General features: G+C 46.4%; 1 protein-coding gene across 1 annotated transcript in view; it reads left to right on the top strand.

Moving 5' to 3' along the window:
• The first annotated feature begins 2,189 nt into the window (after window positions 1–2,189).
• Window positions 2,190–15,088, top strand: part of arl9 (ADP-ribosylation factor-like 9) — a 33,330-nt gene continuing 20,431 nt past the window's right edge. The window contains exons 1-2 of the mRNA XM_069926138.1: window positions 2,190–2,410; window positions 10,097–10,265. Of these exons, the coding sequence (XP_069782239.1) occupies window positions 2,285–2,410; window positions 10,097–10,265 (295 nt within the window). The 5' untranslated portion in view covers window positions 2,190–2,284. The remainder of the gene's footprint in view (window positions 2,411–10,096; window positions 10,266–15,088) is intronic.

Genomic DNA, 15,088 nt, shown 5'->3' on the forward strand with positions numbered 1-15,088 from the left:
TTCTAGTACACCTTCCTTTGGGTATTGGTTCGTTAAGTTTTCAGGGAACATCTGGCAGTAGAGTTTGAGTGGAAGGACATTGCGATCGAGTGTCCAGCTTTACTTTCAGGTTGAATATTGTCGGCCTGTTTCTGATCATTCTCTTTACTTGCAACTCATTTCTCTCTCCATTTTCACTCTTTGACATCTCGTAAAGGTGTATTGTTTCTTTGCCTATTGTCATTGCGTTAGAATCCATCGTTGTCATTTCCATCTACGTAATGTATTTTCTGCTTGTATCCTTTATTCATTGGTATTTACGTTTTTTTCATTCCAGACCTGCACATCTTTTCCCAGAGATTGGCCTTCCCACAGGTCCTGCATTTAGAACCATATGCAGGGCATTTTTTGCGGTCATCAAGGGGATGTAGTCTGCTGCAGCTCCTGCAGGTCTTGGGGGTTTATGGCTTTCTTGGTGTGTGCTTTATAGCATCGACCCTTCCATCTCTTTGTTGTGTGTCGGTTTGTTCGGAGAGGACTGCATTTGCCTCTTGGTGGCCTCAAAGACCCGAGTTGTGTCTTACTGCATCTGCCAGCTTGAAGCTATCCTTCCCTATAAGAGCCTTTTGTACATCAGGATGGGCACCTCCCCAAATCAGTTGGTCAACTAGGATTTTCTTCAATGTGCAATTTGTGGCAACGTTCTTCAGTCCTGAGGAAATTATCCACTGTCTCATTGGGCTCTTGCTTTAGGCTCTGGAATTCATATTGTTTGATTCTGTGGTTAGATCTAGGTTCCCGGTGAGAGGAGATTTTCTCAAATATATACTCCAGATAGGCAAGCTCCCAGCTGTTGAATAGGTCTAGCCCTTGTTTCCCCCATCCAGAGAGGGATATACCTAACCTTTTCCACCTGTGTGGACTCTTTGAGGAAGTTTTTGAAGGCCAGTTGCATCTACCAAAATTCCTTGAAGGTTTCTATGACATCATTAGCTTCCCAGTCTATTACCAGGTGCAACGCTGCTTCTGCAGCGATAGCCATTCCTTTCTGCACTGGTGATCAGGTGATTAATTTGTTTTTCTTTGAGCGGATTTCTAGTGTTTGTAGGGATCCAAAATCACCTGTATGGCATGGTTTTTGACATCAGTCACCGCTGCCACCATGTTGTGTCCCAAATCTGACTGCCCAAGGGACAGGAGCCGCAGTGCGCTCAGATGCGCATCCTGGTCCAGCTGTCCCTGAACGACAATTCAAAGGGCCACTTCCTCTTCTTCAGGTGCATCCTTAGCGGAGAATGCACCTGAAGCAGCCTAGTGATTGATTGAAGATCAGTTTGTGTCCAACAAACAACGAATATCTCTCTGAAACTAACAAAGACCTTCCTGAGAATTAACAATTTAACTTAAAGCACCAAGGCCTGGTGAAGATCATAAATATTTAATTCTGTGCACAGTATGAAAATTGCCTGATACTAGTGAACTTAGAGAAGTGAAAAATGAATGATTGGACAGTGAAAAAGAACTTTCCTGAACACAGAAACATTACATTTACGTGCACTTAAAATTAGAAGGGGGTTAATAGGAATGTTAAATATTGATGATATTATGTATTTTTAAAAAAACATTTTTGTTTAAGTAACCATTGAATTTCTGTGCTATTGGTTTTTGAGTCCTTGGGGCTCGTAACAACATGCAGTCCACAACCCATGCAGGTCAGGGCTGTTCAAGTACAGGAAAGGTGATGAGAATTGGCCCATGTCACCCGTTCAGGCAGTGAGTCCTGGACCCTTCTCGACTCCATTCTGGGGAAATAAAATCGGCCATTTGGCTCCTTACACCTGCTCTTCCATTCCAAAATTAAACTGTTTCGAGTTCTGCCCCATGTACTATCACCCATAACAAATGCAAATCGTCTTTATATTTTATTTTGGTCTGTCAGCGGCACCTGGTTATCACGTGTCCGCTTTGCTCACAGAGGGCGTATCGACGCTCGGGGCGGCCGGGGAAGGAGGAGAAGAAGAAGAGCAGGCGGGGCGGCCCGAGGAGGAGGAGGCGAAGAGCAGGCGGGGCGGCCCGAGGAGGAGGAGGCGGCGAAGAGCAGGCGGGGCGGCCCGAGGAGGAGGAGGAGGCGGCGAAGAGCAGGCGGGGCGGCCCGAGGAGGAGGAGGAGGAGGAGGCGAAGAGCAGGCGGGGCGGCCCGAGGAGGAGGAGGAGGAGGCGAAGAGCAGGCGGGGCGGCCCGAGGAGGAGGAGAAGAGCAGGCGGAGCGGCGCGCCCTTCCTATCGTCTTGTAGCTCAACAGGTCTAATGCTGGACCAAGTTTACCGGGCTGGCCTGCTCGGCTTCGCGGCGGCGCTGGGCGGAGGCTTTATTTACGCTGCTTGGTCCAGGTGGTCCAGCGGTGCAGGACCGTTGGTCGAGGTGGAGCCGGAGGTGAGACATGGAGAGCCGGGGCTGCCGGCAGCATTCTATACTTAGTTCTCTGGTTTTGCTTCCTTGGTGCTGAGCTTTGCTGCCATTGGATCAGACAATTCCATGGGCTCTCTATATCTGTGTCCTTGCGCACAGACCGAAATCCTTCAAAACAAGTTTAATTGATGGCCACCAAATATTTTTTGGATTTTTATGTACCATAATTGGTCGGAAAGAAGTATGGAGGAAACCAAAACTTGACTCCTTCACAGGAAAGGGGGACTACAAACTTTAAGCAATCCTAAGGGGCCACAACCAAAACAAAAAGGCTGAGAATGGCTGATGGAGACAATCATTTAAATTGCCTTGGCAGAGGAAACAATGGTTCAAGTCCTGAAAGGTGGGATTAGTGCAGGTGAATGCTCATTAGTCAGCAAGGAAATGGTGGGCTGAATGGCCTGCTTTCAGACTCAATGACCCTTACTCTGGAGGGGAAAGATAGATCCATGGAATATGACAGCACAGAAAACGCCATTAGGCCCTTCTCAGTGTCAAAATATTATTCCGCGAGTCCCATTGACCTACACCTCCAGACCTCTCCCATCCATGTATCTATCCAATTCTTAAAAATTAAGAGTGAGCCTGCATTTACCACATCAGATGGCAGCTCATTCCCGCCACTCAGTGAAGTTCCCCCTAATGTTTCGTCTGAAACTTTCACCCTAAAGCCATGTCCTCTCATTTATCTCTCCTCTTTCTTCTTTGGCTTGGCTTCGCGGATGAAGATTTATGGAGGGGTATGTCCACGTCTGCTGCAGGCTCGTTGGTGACTGACAAATCCGATGCGGGACAGGCAGGCACGGTTGCAAGGGAAAATTGGTTGGTTAGGGCTGGGTGTTGGGTTTTTCCTCCTTTGTCTTTTGTCAGTGAGTTGGGCTCTGCGGTCTTCTTCAAAGGAGGTTGCTGCCCGCCGAACTGTGAGGTGCCAAGATGCACGGTTGGAGGCGATATCAGCCCACTGGCAGTGGACAATGTGGCAGGCACCAAGAGGTTTCTTTAAGCAGTCCTTGTACCTCTTCTTTGGTGCACCTGTCTCGGTGGCCAGTGGAGAGCTCGCCATATAACACGATCTTGGGAAGGCGATGGTCCTCCATTCTGGAGATGTGACCCACCCAGCGCAGTTGGGTCTACTCTCTCCTAATTTACTCTCTCCTAATCTAAGTGGAAAGAGCCTACTCACATTTTCTGTCTATCCCTCTCATAATTTTGTAAACCTCTATCAAATCTTCCCTCATCCTTCTACGCTCCAAGAAATAAAATTCTAATCTGTTTAACCTCAACTCCTGAATACCCAGCATCTTCCTAGTAAATATTCTCTGTCCTCTTTCAATCTTACTGATATCCTTCCTGTAGTTTGGCGACCAGAACTACACACAGTACTCCAAATTTGGCCTCACCAGTGTCTTGTACAACCTCGCCATAACATCCCGACTCCTGTACTCAATACTTTGATTTATGAAAGCCAAGATGCCAAAAGCTTTCTTTGCAACCCTACCTATTTGTGACGCCACTTTCAAGGAATTATGTAACCATATTCCCAGATTCCTTTGCTCCTCTACACTTCTCAGGGCCCTACCATTTACCGTGCATGTCCTATCCTGGTTTATCCTTCCAAAATACAACACCTCAGACTTGACTGTATTAAATTCCATCTGCCATATTCTGGTCCATTTTTCCCATTTGGTCCAGATCCCTCTGCAAGCTTTGAAAGCCTTCCTTGCTGTCCATAACCTCTCCAATCTTCGTGTCATCAGCCAACTTGATGATCCATTTTACTACATTATCATCCAGATCATTGATATAGACAACAAACAATGGTCCCAGCTCCAATCCTTGAGGCACACCACTAGTCACAGGCCTTCATTCTGAGAAGCAATTATCCACCACCACTCAAAGTATTCCCAGCATCAGCCCAGCGAAACTTAGGCCTGCTTCCAACATTTTCCTTCAACAAGGAGACTCACCCTGTGCATGGCAATCAAGTTTTGGCTTTTACACTATTTCCAATATTTCCATATTATAAAATAGAAAAATGCTTTAAAATATTCATGACACTTAAAATTTAATTAAAATATTAATTTGCATTCCATCTTGAAGCTTTTATAATATCCATTATGTTATCATTTTCTCATGTCATATCATTTATTAGCAAATGTTAATGATTACTACCAAAACTATTATTTCTTCAGTTGCACAAGTGAGACAGTTATCAGCTTATACTGAATATGGTATCAAGTTCTATCCAAAGCATTACCATGAATGTGCAGTCAGTGAGGAATGGTGAAGCCAATTATGAAATGGCAAAGATTAACCATGGCAGCATAACTGATGTATAGGAAATTAATTCAAGGATGCAAGTAAATGCAATTGTTTATTAAAATGTCATTCTTTCTGACCAGAAAAAATATTTTTTTACTGTTATTTCTCATCTTGCTACACAAAACCAGGTATCAATTTACTCTGACCTATTACAGATATTGACTAGATTTTGAAAAACGATAGGACTTCAGAATGTTGCTGTCTTTGTTTAAATTCAGGTTCATCTTCATGACCATCTGACTGTACGTAGAGAATACAGGCAGACAAAACAGTGTTTCTCTGGACCATGGTGCACACACAATGCACAGTACATAATAATCACATAGTGTTTATATAAGGATATAATCTAATATATGTGCATGTTTGTCTGTCTGTTTCTGATCTCCATATGGAGCACTAGAAATGTCCAGGGAGATTCAGTAGGGGTAACATTTGATGCTGAAAGTCATGACCACATTGAATTTAACCTTTAAGGTCATTTGAAATTCAAAAGTGTTTTTTGACCAGCTTGCATTACTGTTTATTGTACAAGTATTTACTAACTGTTTACTATAATTGTGGTAACATTTGATGCTGAATGTCATGACCACATTGAATTTAACCTTTAAGGTCATTTGAAATTCAAAAGTGTTTTTTGACCAGCTTGCATTACTGTTTATTGTACAAGTATTTACTAACTGTTTACTATAATTGTGGTAACATTTGATGCTGAATGTCATAACCACATTGAATTTAACCTTTAAGGTCATATGAAGTTCAAAAAAAAATTGAAATTGAGGACACCTCAATTAGTTACAGTGCTATGCCCAGTAAATAGGGGCCCAAAAAAGTGAAGCAACATTTGTAGAAGTTCTTCATAGAGTTAGACAAAGGAGAAAGCAGAGGAAAATCTCAGTCTCGCCTCACTGATAATGCTTCCAGACATGCAACGACCAGACAGCAGGAAACAGCACAGTGCTCAGGCCTCCAGACAGGCAAAGGACAGGGAGCGGGAAACAGAGCAGTAACACCAGGCCTGCCTCAGTGCTCAGGCCTCCAGACAGGCAAAGGACAGGGAGCGGGAAACAGAGCAGTAACACCAGGCCTGCCTCAGTGCTCAGGCCTCCAGACAGGCAAAGGACAGGGAGCGGGAAACAGAGCAGTAACACCTGGCCTGCCTCAGTGCTCAGGCCTCCAGACAGGCAAAGGACAGGGAGCGGGAAACAGAGCAGTAACACCAGGCCTGCCTCAGTGCTCAGGCCTCCAGACAGGCAAAGGACAGGGAGCGGGAAACAGAGCAGTAACACCAGGCCTGCCTCAGTGCTCAGGCCTCCAGACAGGCAAAGGACAGGGAGCGAGAAACAGAGCAGTAACACCAGGCCTGCCTCAGTGCTCAGGCCTCCAGACAGGCAAAGGACAGGGAGCGGGAAACAGAGCAGTAACACCAGGCCTGCCTCAGTGCTCAGGACTCCAGACAGGCAAAGGACAGGGAGCGGGAAACAGAGCAGTAACATCAGGCCTGCCTCAGTGCTCAGGCCTCCAGACAGGCAAAGGACAGGGAGCGGGAAACAGAGCAGTAACACCAGGCCTGCCTCAGTGCTCAGGCCTCCAGACAGGCAAAGGACAGGGAGCGGGAAACAGAGCAGTAACACCAGGCCTGCCTCAGTGCTCAGGCCTCCAGACAGGCAAAGGACAGGGAGCGGGAAACAGAGCAGTAACACCAGGCCTGCCTCAGTGCTCAGGCCTCCAGACAGGCAAAGGACAGGGAGCGAGAAACAGAGCAGTAACACCAGGCCTGCCTCAGTGCTCAGGCCTCCAGACAGGCAAAGGACAGGGAGCGGGAAACAGAGCAGTAACACCAGGCCTGCCTCAGTGCTCAGGCCTCCAGACAGGCAAAGGACAGGGAGCGGGAAACAGAGCAGTAACACCTGGCCTGCCTCAGTGCTCAGGCCTCCAGACAGGCAAAGGACAGGGAGCGGGAAACAGAGCAGTAACACCAGGCCTGCCTCAGTGCTCAGGCCTCCAGACAGGCAAAGGACAGGGAGCGGGAAACAGAGCAGTAACACCAGGCCTGCCTCAGTGCTCAGGCCTCCAGACAGGCAAAGGACAGGGAGCGGGAAACAGAGCAGTAACACCAGGCCTGCCTCAGTGCTCAGGCCTCCAGACAGGCAAAGGACAGGGAGCAGAAAATAGAGCAGTAACACCAGGCCTGCCTCAGTGCTCAGGCCTCCAGACAGGCAAAGGACAGGGAGCGGGAAACAGAGCAGTAACACCAGGCCTGCCTCAGTGCTCAGGCCTCCAGACAGGCAAAGGACAGGGAGCGGGAAACAGAGCAGTAACACCTGGCCTGCCTCAGTGCTCAGGCCTCCAGACAGGCAAAGGACAGGGAGCGGGAAACAGAGCAGTAACACCAGGCCTGCCTCAGTGCTCAGGCCTCCAGACAGGCAAAGGACAGGGAGCGGGAAACAGAGCAGTAACACCTGGCCTGCCTCAGTGCTCAGGCCTCCAGACAGGCAAAGGACAGGGAGAGGGAAACAGAGCAGTAACACCAGGCCTGCCTCAGTGCTCAGGCCTCCAGACAGGCAAAGGACAGGGAGCGGGAAACAGAGCAGTAACACCAGGCCTGCCTCAGTGCTCAGGCCTCCAGACAGGCAAAGGACAGGGAGCGGGAAACAGAGCAGTAACACCTGGCCTGCCTCAGTGCTCAGGCCTCCAGACAGGCAAAGGACAGGGAGCGGGAAACAGAGCAGTAACACCAGGCCTGCCTCAGTGCTCAGGCCTCCAGACAGGCAAAGGACAGGGAGCGGGAAACAGAGCAGTAACACCAGGCCTGCCTCAGTGCTCAGGCCTCCAGACAGGCAAAGGACAGGGAGCGAGAAACAGAGCAGTAACACCAGGCCTGCCTCAGTGCTCAGGCCTCCAGACAGGCAAAGGACAGGGAGCGGGAAACAGAGCAGTAACACCAGGCCTGCCTCAGTGCTCAGGACTCCAGACAGGCAAAGGACAGGGAGCGGGAAACAGAGCAGTAACACCAGGCCTGCCTCAGTGCTCAGGCCTCCAGACAGGCAAAGGACAGGGAGCGGGAAACAGAGCAGTAACACCAGGCCTGCCTCAGTGCTCAGGCCTCCAGACAGGCAAAGGACAGGGAGCGGGAAACAGAGCAGTAACACCAGGCCTGCCTCAGTGCTCAGGCCTCCAGACAGGCAAAGGACAGGGAGCGGGAAACAGAGCAGTAACACCAGGCCTGCCTCAGTGCTCAGGCCTCCAGACAGGCGAAGGACAGGGAGCGAGAAACAGAGCAGTAACACCAGGCCTGCCTCAGTGCTCAGGCCTCCAGACAGGCAAAGGACAGGGAGCGGGAAACAGAGCAGTAACACCAGGCCTGCCTCAGTGCTCAGGCCTCCAGACAGGCAAAGGACAGGGAGCGGGAAACAGAGCAGTAACACCTGGCCTGCCTCAGTGCTCAGGCCTCCAGACAGGCAAAGGACAGGGAGCCGGAAACAGAGCAGTAACACCAGGCCTGCCTCAGTGCTCAGGCCTCCAGACAGGCAAAGGACAGGGAGCGGGAAACAGAGCAGTAACACCAGGCCTGCCTCAGTGCTCAGGCCTCCAGACAGGCAAAGGACAGGGAGCGGGAAACAGAGCAGTAACACCAGGCCTGCCTCAGTGCTCAGGCCTCCAGACAAATCAGGAGCAGAGAGCCGGAAACAGAAAAAAATATATTTATACAGAATTACCATGTAGCTTTTTGGGTATTTTGGTTCAACCATGTAGTCAACAACTGAGTATTTTATTTTGCAGGCAATGACTGGTATCTTTCTAGTTTAAAATAAATGAATATAAAGAAATATTTTGGGATGATTTACTTCGTTACAGGATACTGTTCATCAAACTTACAGCCTGTGGGATGATGCTATTTCCCAGCCTGACTCCTGATCTTAATGCTCCTGCACCACCTCCCTGTTGATAGTGGGTCAAAGAGACTGTGCACTGGATGCAAAGGGTCCTCTATAATTATTTGAGCTCTAATTAGGCAATTCTCCCAGTAAATTTCTTCAGTAGAGGAAAGGGAGACCCCAGTGATCTTCTTGGCCATTTTGATGATACTCTGTATTGACTTCTGGTTTGAGGCTTTGCAGCTACCGTAGGACACTCTCAGTTGTGCTCCTGTAAAATATTGTCAAGATGGGGCCGATTGTCTTGCTTTAGGAAGTGTTGGTGCTATTACACCTTCATGACTTAATGAGGAGGTGTGGGTCTAGGATGGGTCGTCTTTCATATGCACACCAAGGAACTTTGTGCATATAAATTTCAGTCTAGGTGATATCACTCAGACTGCACTGAACTGTTTTTTAAAGAGCTGATCTGTCAGCATATGCTAAACTAAGGAATGTGATGGAAAATAATTTTGTGATTTTTAAAATTTATATTCTGTAAAGACCAAGCTCTAACTATCTAGATCTAGACCATTAAAACATAGGAGCAGAATTAGGCCATTCTACCCATTGAGTCAGCTGTACTTTTCCTTTCAACCCCATTCTCTTGCCTGCTTCCCATAACATTTGATCCCTTACTAATCACATGCTTATCAACCTCTGCTTTAAAGATACCCAGTGACAACCTCCACAACCATCTATGTCTGCGGATTCCACAGATTCGCCAACATCTGAAGAAATTTCTCCATCTCTGTTCTAGAGGGACGTCCTTTTGCATTGAGGCTGTGCCCTCCCCTTCTGAGACTTCCACTACTGGAAATGTCTCCACTATGTCCACTCTATCCAGTCCTTTCAACATTTGGTATTCAGTATTCCCCTCATTTTTGTCAATTCCAGCAAGTGCAGCCCCAGCTCCTTATACATTAATCCTCTACAATGCCAGTGCATCCTTCCTGAAAAATGGGGCTCAAAGCTGTTCACCTCAATATTCCAACCTACTAAGATGGTCTATCCAAAGCTTTAGCTTTACATCTTTGCTTTTATATTCTAATCCTTTTGAAATGGATGTTAACACTATATTGGCCTTCCTTACTACTAACCTAACCTGTAAATTAACCTTTAGGGAATCTTGCACTATAAAGTCCCTTTGGACTTGCATTTTCTGAATTTTTTCCCCCATTAAGAGAATAGTCTTCCTTCTGCCAAAGTACCTGACCATACATTTGCATATGCTGTACTCTATCTACCTCTTCTGTGGTGATTTTCCAAACTGTCCAAGTTCCCTTGTCCACTTCCTGCTTTCTCAGCACTAACTGTCCCACCACCTCTCTTCATATCCACAAAGATAGCCACAAGGCCATCCATTCTGTAATTCAAATCATTAACATACCTTTCTTAAAATTTCTATTCTAAGGATGAAGAAATAATGAAACAAATCCTTGTGGTTGGTCTTGATGGAGCAGGGAAGACCAGTTTCCTGCACAGTCTCTCCACTACCACAGTCAAAAGAAGTGATGGACCTACTGAGATGTTTAACAGTGTATGCATTAAAATTGAAGAAGCTGAAATAGAGTTTCTTGAGAGTAAGTTAAAATGTGATCTGGTTAATTCCATACAGCGTCGAGGATTGTTTTGGGGGAGAAAGATAATTAATATTTAACGGGGCTTAATTCCAATCTGAAGGTTATTACTCGTAGATTTTTAGATCACAAAAACTGTCTTTGGCCTTCCATGTCCAAGGCTTCTGTTTTGCCATTCTACACCTCCTTATTTGTGGCATTAGGTCCATATCTTTGTAATCTTTGCCTCATTATATATCTAAATGCCTCTGATACATATTGTGTCTGCCTCCAACACCACCTTTTGCAGCATGGCAGCTGTCAACCACACTCTGTGGGAAGAATATATACTTAGCCTTGGATTTCCTTCATTCCATGCCCCTTTGTTTTTGATACCCAACATTGTCTCTTACATCATCAATGTTCCTCAAGGGATTCATTCAATTATGGTTGCTTATATGAAAAGTATGAAATGTTTTCTTTTTTCTTGATCAAACCTTCAATATGCTTTGACATCCATCTTCCCTATTCTTGCCGCCTTTGCCTTGCTCCTTTTCTGGAGCACGCTGGCCCTGAAATTTTGCTTTCTTTCAAAAGATCAGTTTGCATCCAGGTGCAATTTCTGTTCTCTACATGTGACTCTCTGCTTTCTGGGACTGCACCCTCTGTGACACCATTCATCTCTTCCCGTTAATTGCGCCCTCAGTACCTAACTCTGACTGCAAGATTCCTTTATTGTCATGTAATAAAACAGATATAATGTTACACAAAATTTGTTTTGGACTATCCTGCAGGGTCGTCTCCTCTGCATCTGCTTCTGAAATGGGGTGGGGGGGGGTGTGTTTTCCCCATTTTCTGGTGCCCCATGCTAATCCTCTGCTTCCCTGGAGTCTAACCTCTCAAGGCTGCTGGTCAATACAAGCAGCCCCATCTTGGGCCCAGACCCTGTGGTTGCAGGATTTTAAAATAAACCACTGTTGGTTCCTTAAACAGGCTGATAAAAGCCTGTACAGAGCCAACAGCTGTTGGACTGGGCGGTAGAACTCTGTGAAGGAGCACTTCTCCCTCATTACCATTCGGGGCCCCAAACAGTCCTTCCAAGTGAAACAACACTTCACTTGTGAATGTGCAGAGGTCATTAACTGCATCTGATGCTCCTGTTATGGCCTCCCCTACATCAGAGAATCTGGATGCAGTCTGAGAGACCATTGCATTGACGACCTTTGCTCTATTTACTTTAATAACAGGGCCAACCATTTTAATTCCACAACCCATTCCTACTCCAACATTTCTATTGTCATGCACTGCCAAGCCAAGGCTGCCTGCAAATTAGGGGAACATCACCTAATAGTTTATCTGGGCACTGACCAACCAGATGGCATTGACATTGACTTCAGTTTCTGTTAAACCCTTCTGAATCTTTCTCTTTGCCTATCCTTGTCTCCTTTCCTGCATATCCCCTTCTTTTCTCTCCATTCAGAGAGCTGTTCCTTCCCCCTGCTTTTTTCTCTTCTACCCTCCCTCCTGTATCAACATGTGACCTCCTACCTGTTAGCCTGTGCTCCTCCCACTGCCCTTTCCTCTCTTTCTCCAACCTTTTAATTCAGGTGCCTGTCTGTTTTTTTTTGCATTGACAAAGGTCTCAGTCCTGAAACATTGGTTACCCTTTACTCCCAATAGATGCTGCGTGACCTGCTGAGTTTTCCAGCACTTTTGTGAATTCCATGTGTAAGGTGTTGCATTTTGGAAGGACAAACAATGGTACAACATTTATGATAAATGGCAGGGCACTGAGGAGTGCTGTAGAACAGAGGGATATGGGAATACAGATATGTAATTCCTGAAAGTGGCTTCACAGGTCAAAAGGGTTGCAAAGAGAGCTTTTGGCATTTTGGCCTTCATAAATCAAAGTATTGACAACATGAGTTGGGATGTTATGGCAAAGTTGTACAAGACATTGGTGAAGCCAAATTTGGAGTATTTTTGTGTGCAGGTTTGGTTACCTAACTACTGGAAATATACCAATAAGATTGAGCGAGGGCAGATAATATTTACTAGGATGTTGCCTAGGACTTGAGGAACTAAGTTGTAGGGAAAGGTTGAACAGGTTAGGACTTTATTCCTTCGAGCATAGAAGAATGAGGGGAGATTTGACAGAGGTATACAAAATTATAGAGTAAATGCAAGTTAGGTGAGATACAAAGCAGAAGACATGGGTTAAGGGTGAAAGAAGTTTTGGGGAACATTTGGGGGAACTACTTCACATCGAGGCTAGTGGGAGTGTGCAATGAGCTGCCAGCTGAAATGGAGAATGCTGGCTTAATTTTAACATTTAAGAAAAATTTGGACAGGTACATGGATGGGAGGGATATGGAGGGCTATGGACTGGGTGCAGGTTAGTGGAACTCAGCAGAATAATTGTTTAGCACAGAATAGAAGGGCCAAAGTGCCTGTTTGTGCTGTAATGTTCTATACGTCAATGCTTATTTTCCTGAACTACCTATTGGCGAGAAGAGGCTGAGGTGGGGGTTCAGAAGCTGAGATAAGGACATCAAAAAGGGTTCAGCAAGAAGGCATAGGTAAGGGCAGGTTTTTATTGTACTTTTTTCTCTATTTCCTAGATAGTGGGAATGGCAGCCAAGGCAGGGGAATGCTCCTCTTGCAGAATGTGGGTCTTCAGGGAAGGCAGCAGTACACCTGATGACTTCATCGGCGAGAAGTGCATCTAGTTGCAGCTTCTTACCAATTGTGTAAGGGAATTGGAGCTGGAGCTGGATGAACTCTGGATAATTTGGGAGGCTGAAGAGGTAACAGCCAGGAGTTACAGGGACACTATCACACCTAGAAGGCTGGAAGAAGATAGGTAGGTGACGGTCAGGAGAGGGAAAGGGAACAAGCAGGCAGTCCATGGTATCCCTATGGCCATTCCCCCTCAATAACGTATCCCATTTTGGATACTGTTGAGGAGGATGACCTAACAGGGACAAGCCATGGGGGTTGGGTCTCTGGCACAGAGTCTGTCCTTGTGGCTGAGATGGGAAGCAAGGAGGAGGTGTTCTGTCATGATAGGGGATTCAGTAGTTAGGAGACCAGGTGGGAGGATCTGTGGAAGAGATCGAGAATCCAAGATGGTATGTTTTCTTCCAGATGCCCAGATCCGGGATATCTCAGATCAAGTTCATAGCATTGTCAAGAGGAAGGCTGAGTAGCTGGATGTCATGGTTCATGTAGAGACCAATAATGCTGGTAGAAAGAAAGATGAGGTCCTGCAAAGAAGGTTCAGGAAGTTAAGTGCTCAATTGAAGGACGGGACCTCCAGGGTTGTGATTTCAGGATTGATACCTGTGCCATGTGCTAGTGATTTTGGAAATGAGAGGATAATGAAGCTTTGCATGTAGCTAAAGAGATGGTGCAGGCAGGAGAAGTTCAGATTTCTGGATCATTGGACTCTTTTCTAGGGAAGGTTGGATCTTTACCAACAAGCGGTTTGCACCTGAACTGGAAGGGAACCTTGCTGGAAGGTTTGTTAGTGTTGCTTTGAAGGTTTAAACTAGTTTGGCAGGGAGATGGGAACCAGAGGGAGAAGGCAGAGAATAGAGCAGATGGTGGAAAGTTGATGCAAAGTGTCATGAATTTGTGAGGATAGACAGGCAGTGGAGGGGGCTGGAGGGTTTGAAATGTGTTTATTTCAATGCAAGAAGTATTGGGAATAAGGGAGAATGAACCAGTACATAGAATTCTGATGTTGTGGATGTTACAGAGACTTGGCTGGCGAAAGGAGAGGATTGGCTGATGCAGGTGCCTGGATTTAGATGTTTCAAAGGAAGAGGAAGGGAGGTAAAGGGATGGGGAGCATTACTAATCACGGATAAGATCACAGCTGCAGTAAGGGAGGACATTGTGGAGAGATTGGCAACTGAGTCAGTGTGGGTGGAAGTCAAAAACAGGGAGAGAGTGATCACTATTGAGGGTAGTCTATAGAACCCCAATAACTCTCAGGGGACTGAGGAACAGATAAGTAGGCAGGTTTTGGTATGGTACAGAAGTAACAGGGTTGTCGTTATGGGAGATTTCAACTTCCCAAATATTGATCGGGACCTCCTTACTGCAAGGGGAATAGATGGGGTATAATTTGTCAGGTGCGTCCAAGGATTCCTGACACAGTATGTGAACCAGCTGACTAGAGGAAATGCCATACTGGGTAATGAACCTGGTCAGGTGACAGACCCTTAGGTGGGGGAGCATTTTGGTGATAATAATCACAACTTTATCTTTACCATAGTTATGGACAGGGATAAAAGTAGACAAAATGGGAGTGTTTAATTTGGTAAAGACTAAATATAATGGGATTAGGAAAGAAATGGAAGAGTAAATTCAAGATTCCATTATTGTCATGTAATAGTACAGAACAAGTAATATTACATGAAATTGCCTTCAGCCTGCTATAAGGCAGACAAAGAGTTGCTGTTAGTGTTGCCTGGGGCCCCTTACAGTAGGTGAGAAAGAGAAGCAAAAGAAACTCCCTTCAGAGTCGCTGAGTGTCCGTGGATTTGCCTCCAGTGCTCTTGCACCCGCACAAACTCCTATTCAATCCATTGGCAGTTTGTTGCATTGGCAATCAGCAGTAAATTGGGAAATGATGTTGGGGAAAAGAGAAGTAATGTGGAGGATGCTTCACTTGTGTAGGGTTCTGGATAGGTTTGTCCCACTGAGACAGGGAAAAGATGGTAGGATAAGGGAACTGTGGATGTCAAGAGATGAGACAGCGAGTTAAAAGGAAGAAGAAAGCATACAGAAGTTTCAGAAGCAAACAGGAAGTGCACAAGAGGTAGCCAGGGAGGAACTTA

This window comes from Narcine bancroftii, chromosome 3 (assembly GCF_036971445.1).
Source record: "Narcine bancroftii isolate sNarBan1 chromosome 3, sNarBan1.hap1, whole genome shotgun sequence".
Classification (NCBI taxonomy): Eukaryota; Metazoa; Chordata; class Chondrichthyes; order Torpediniformes; family Narcinidae; genus Narcine; species Narcine bancroftii.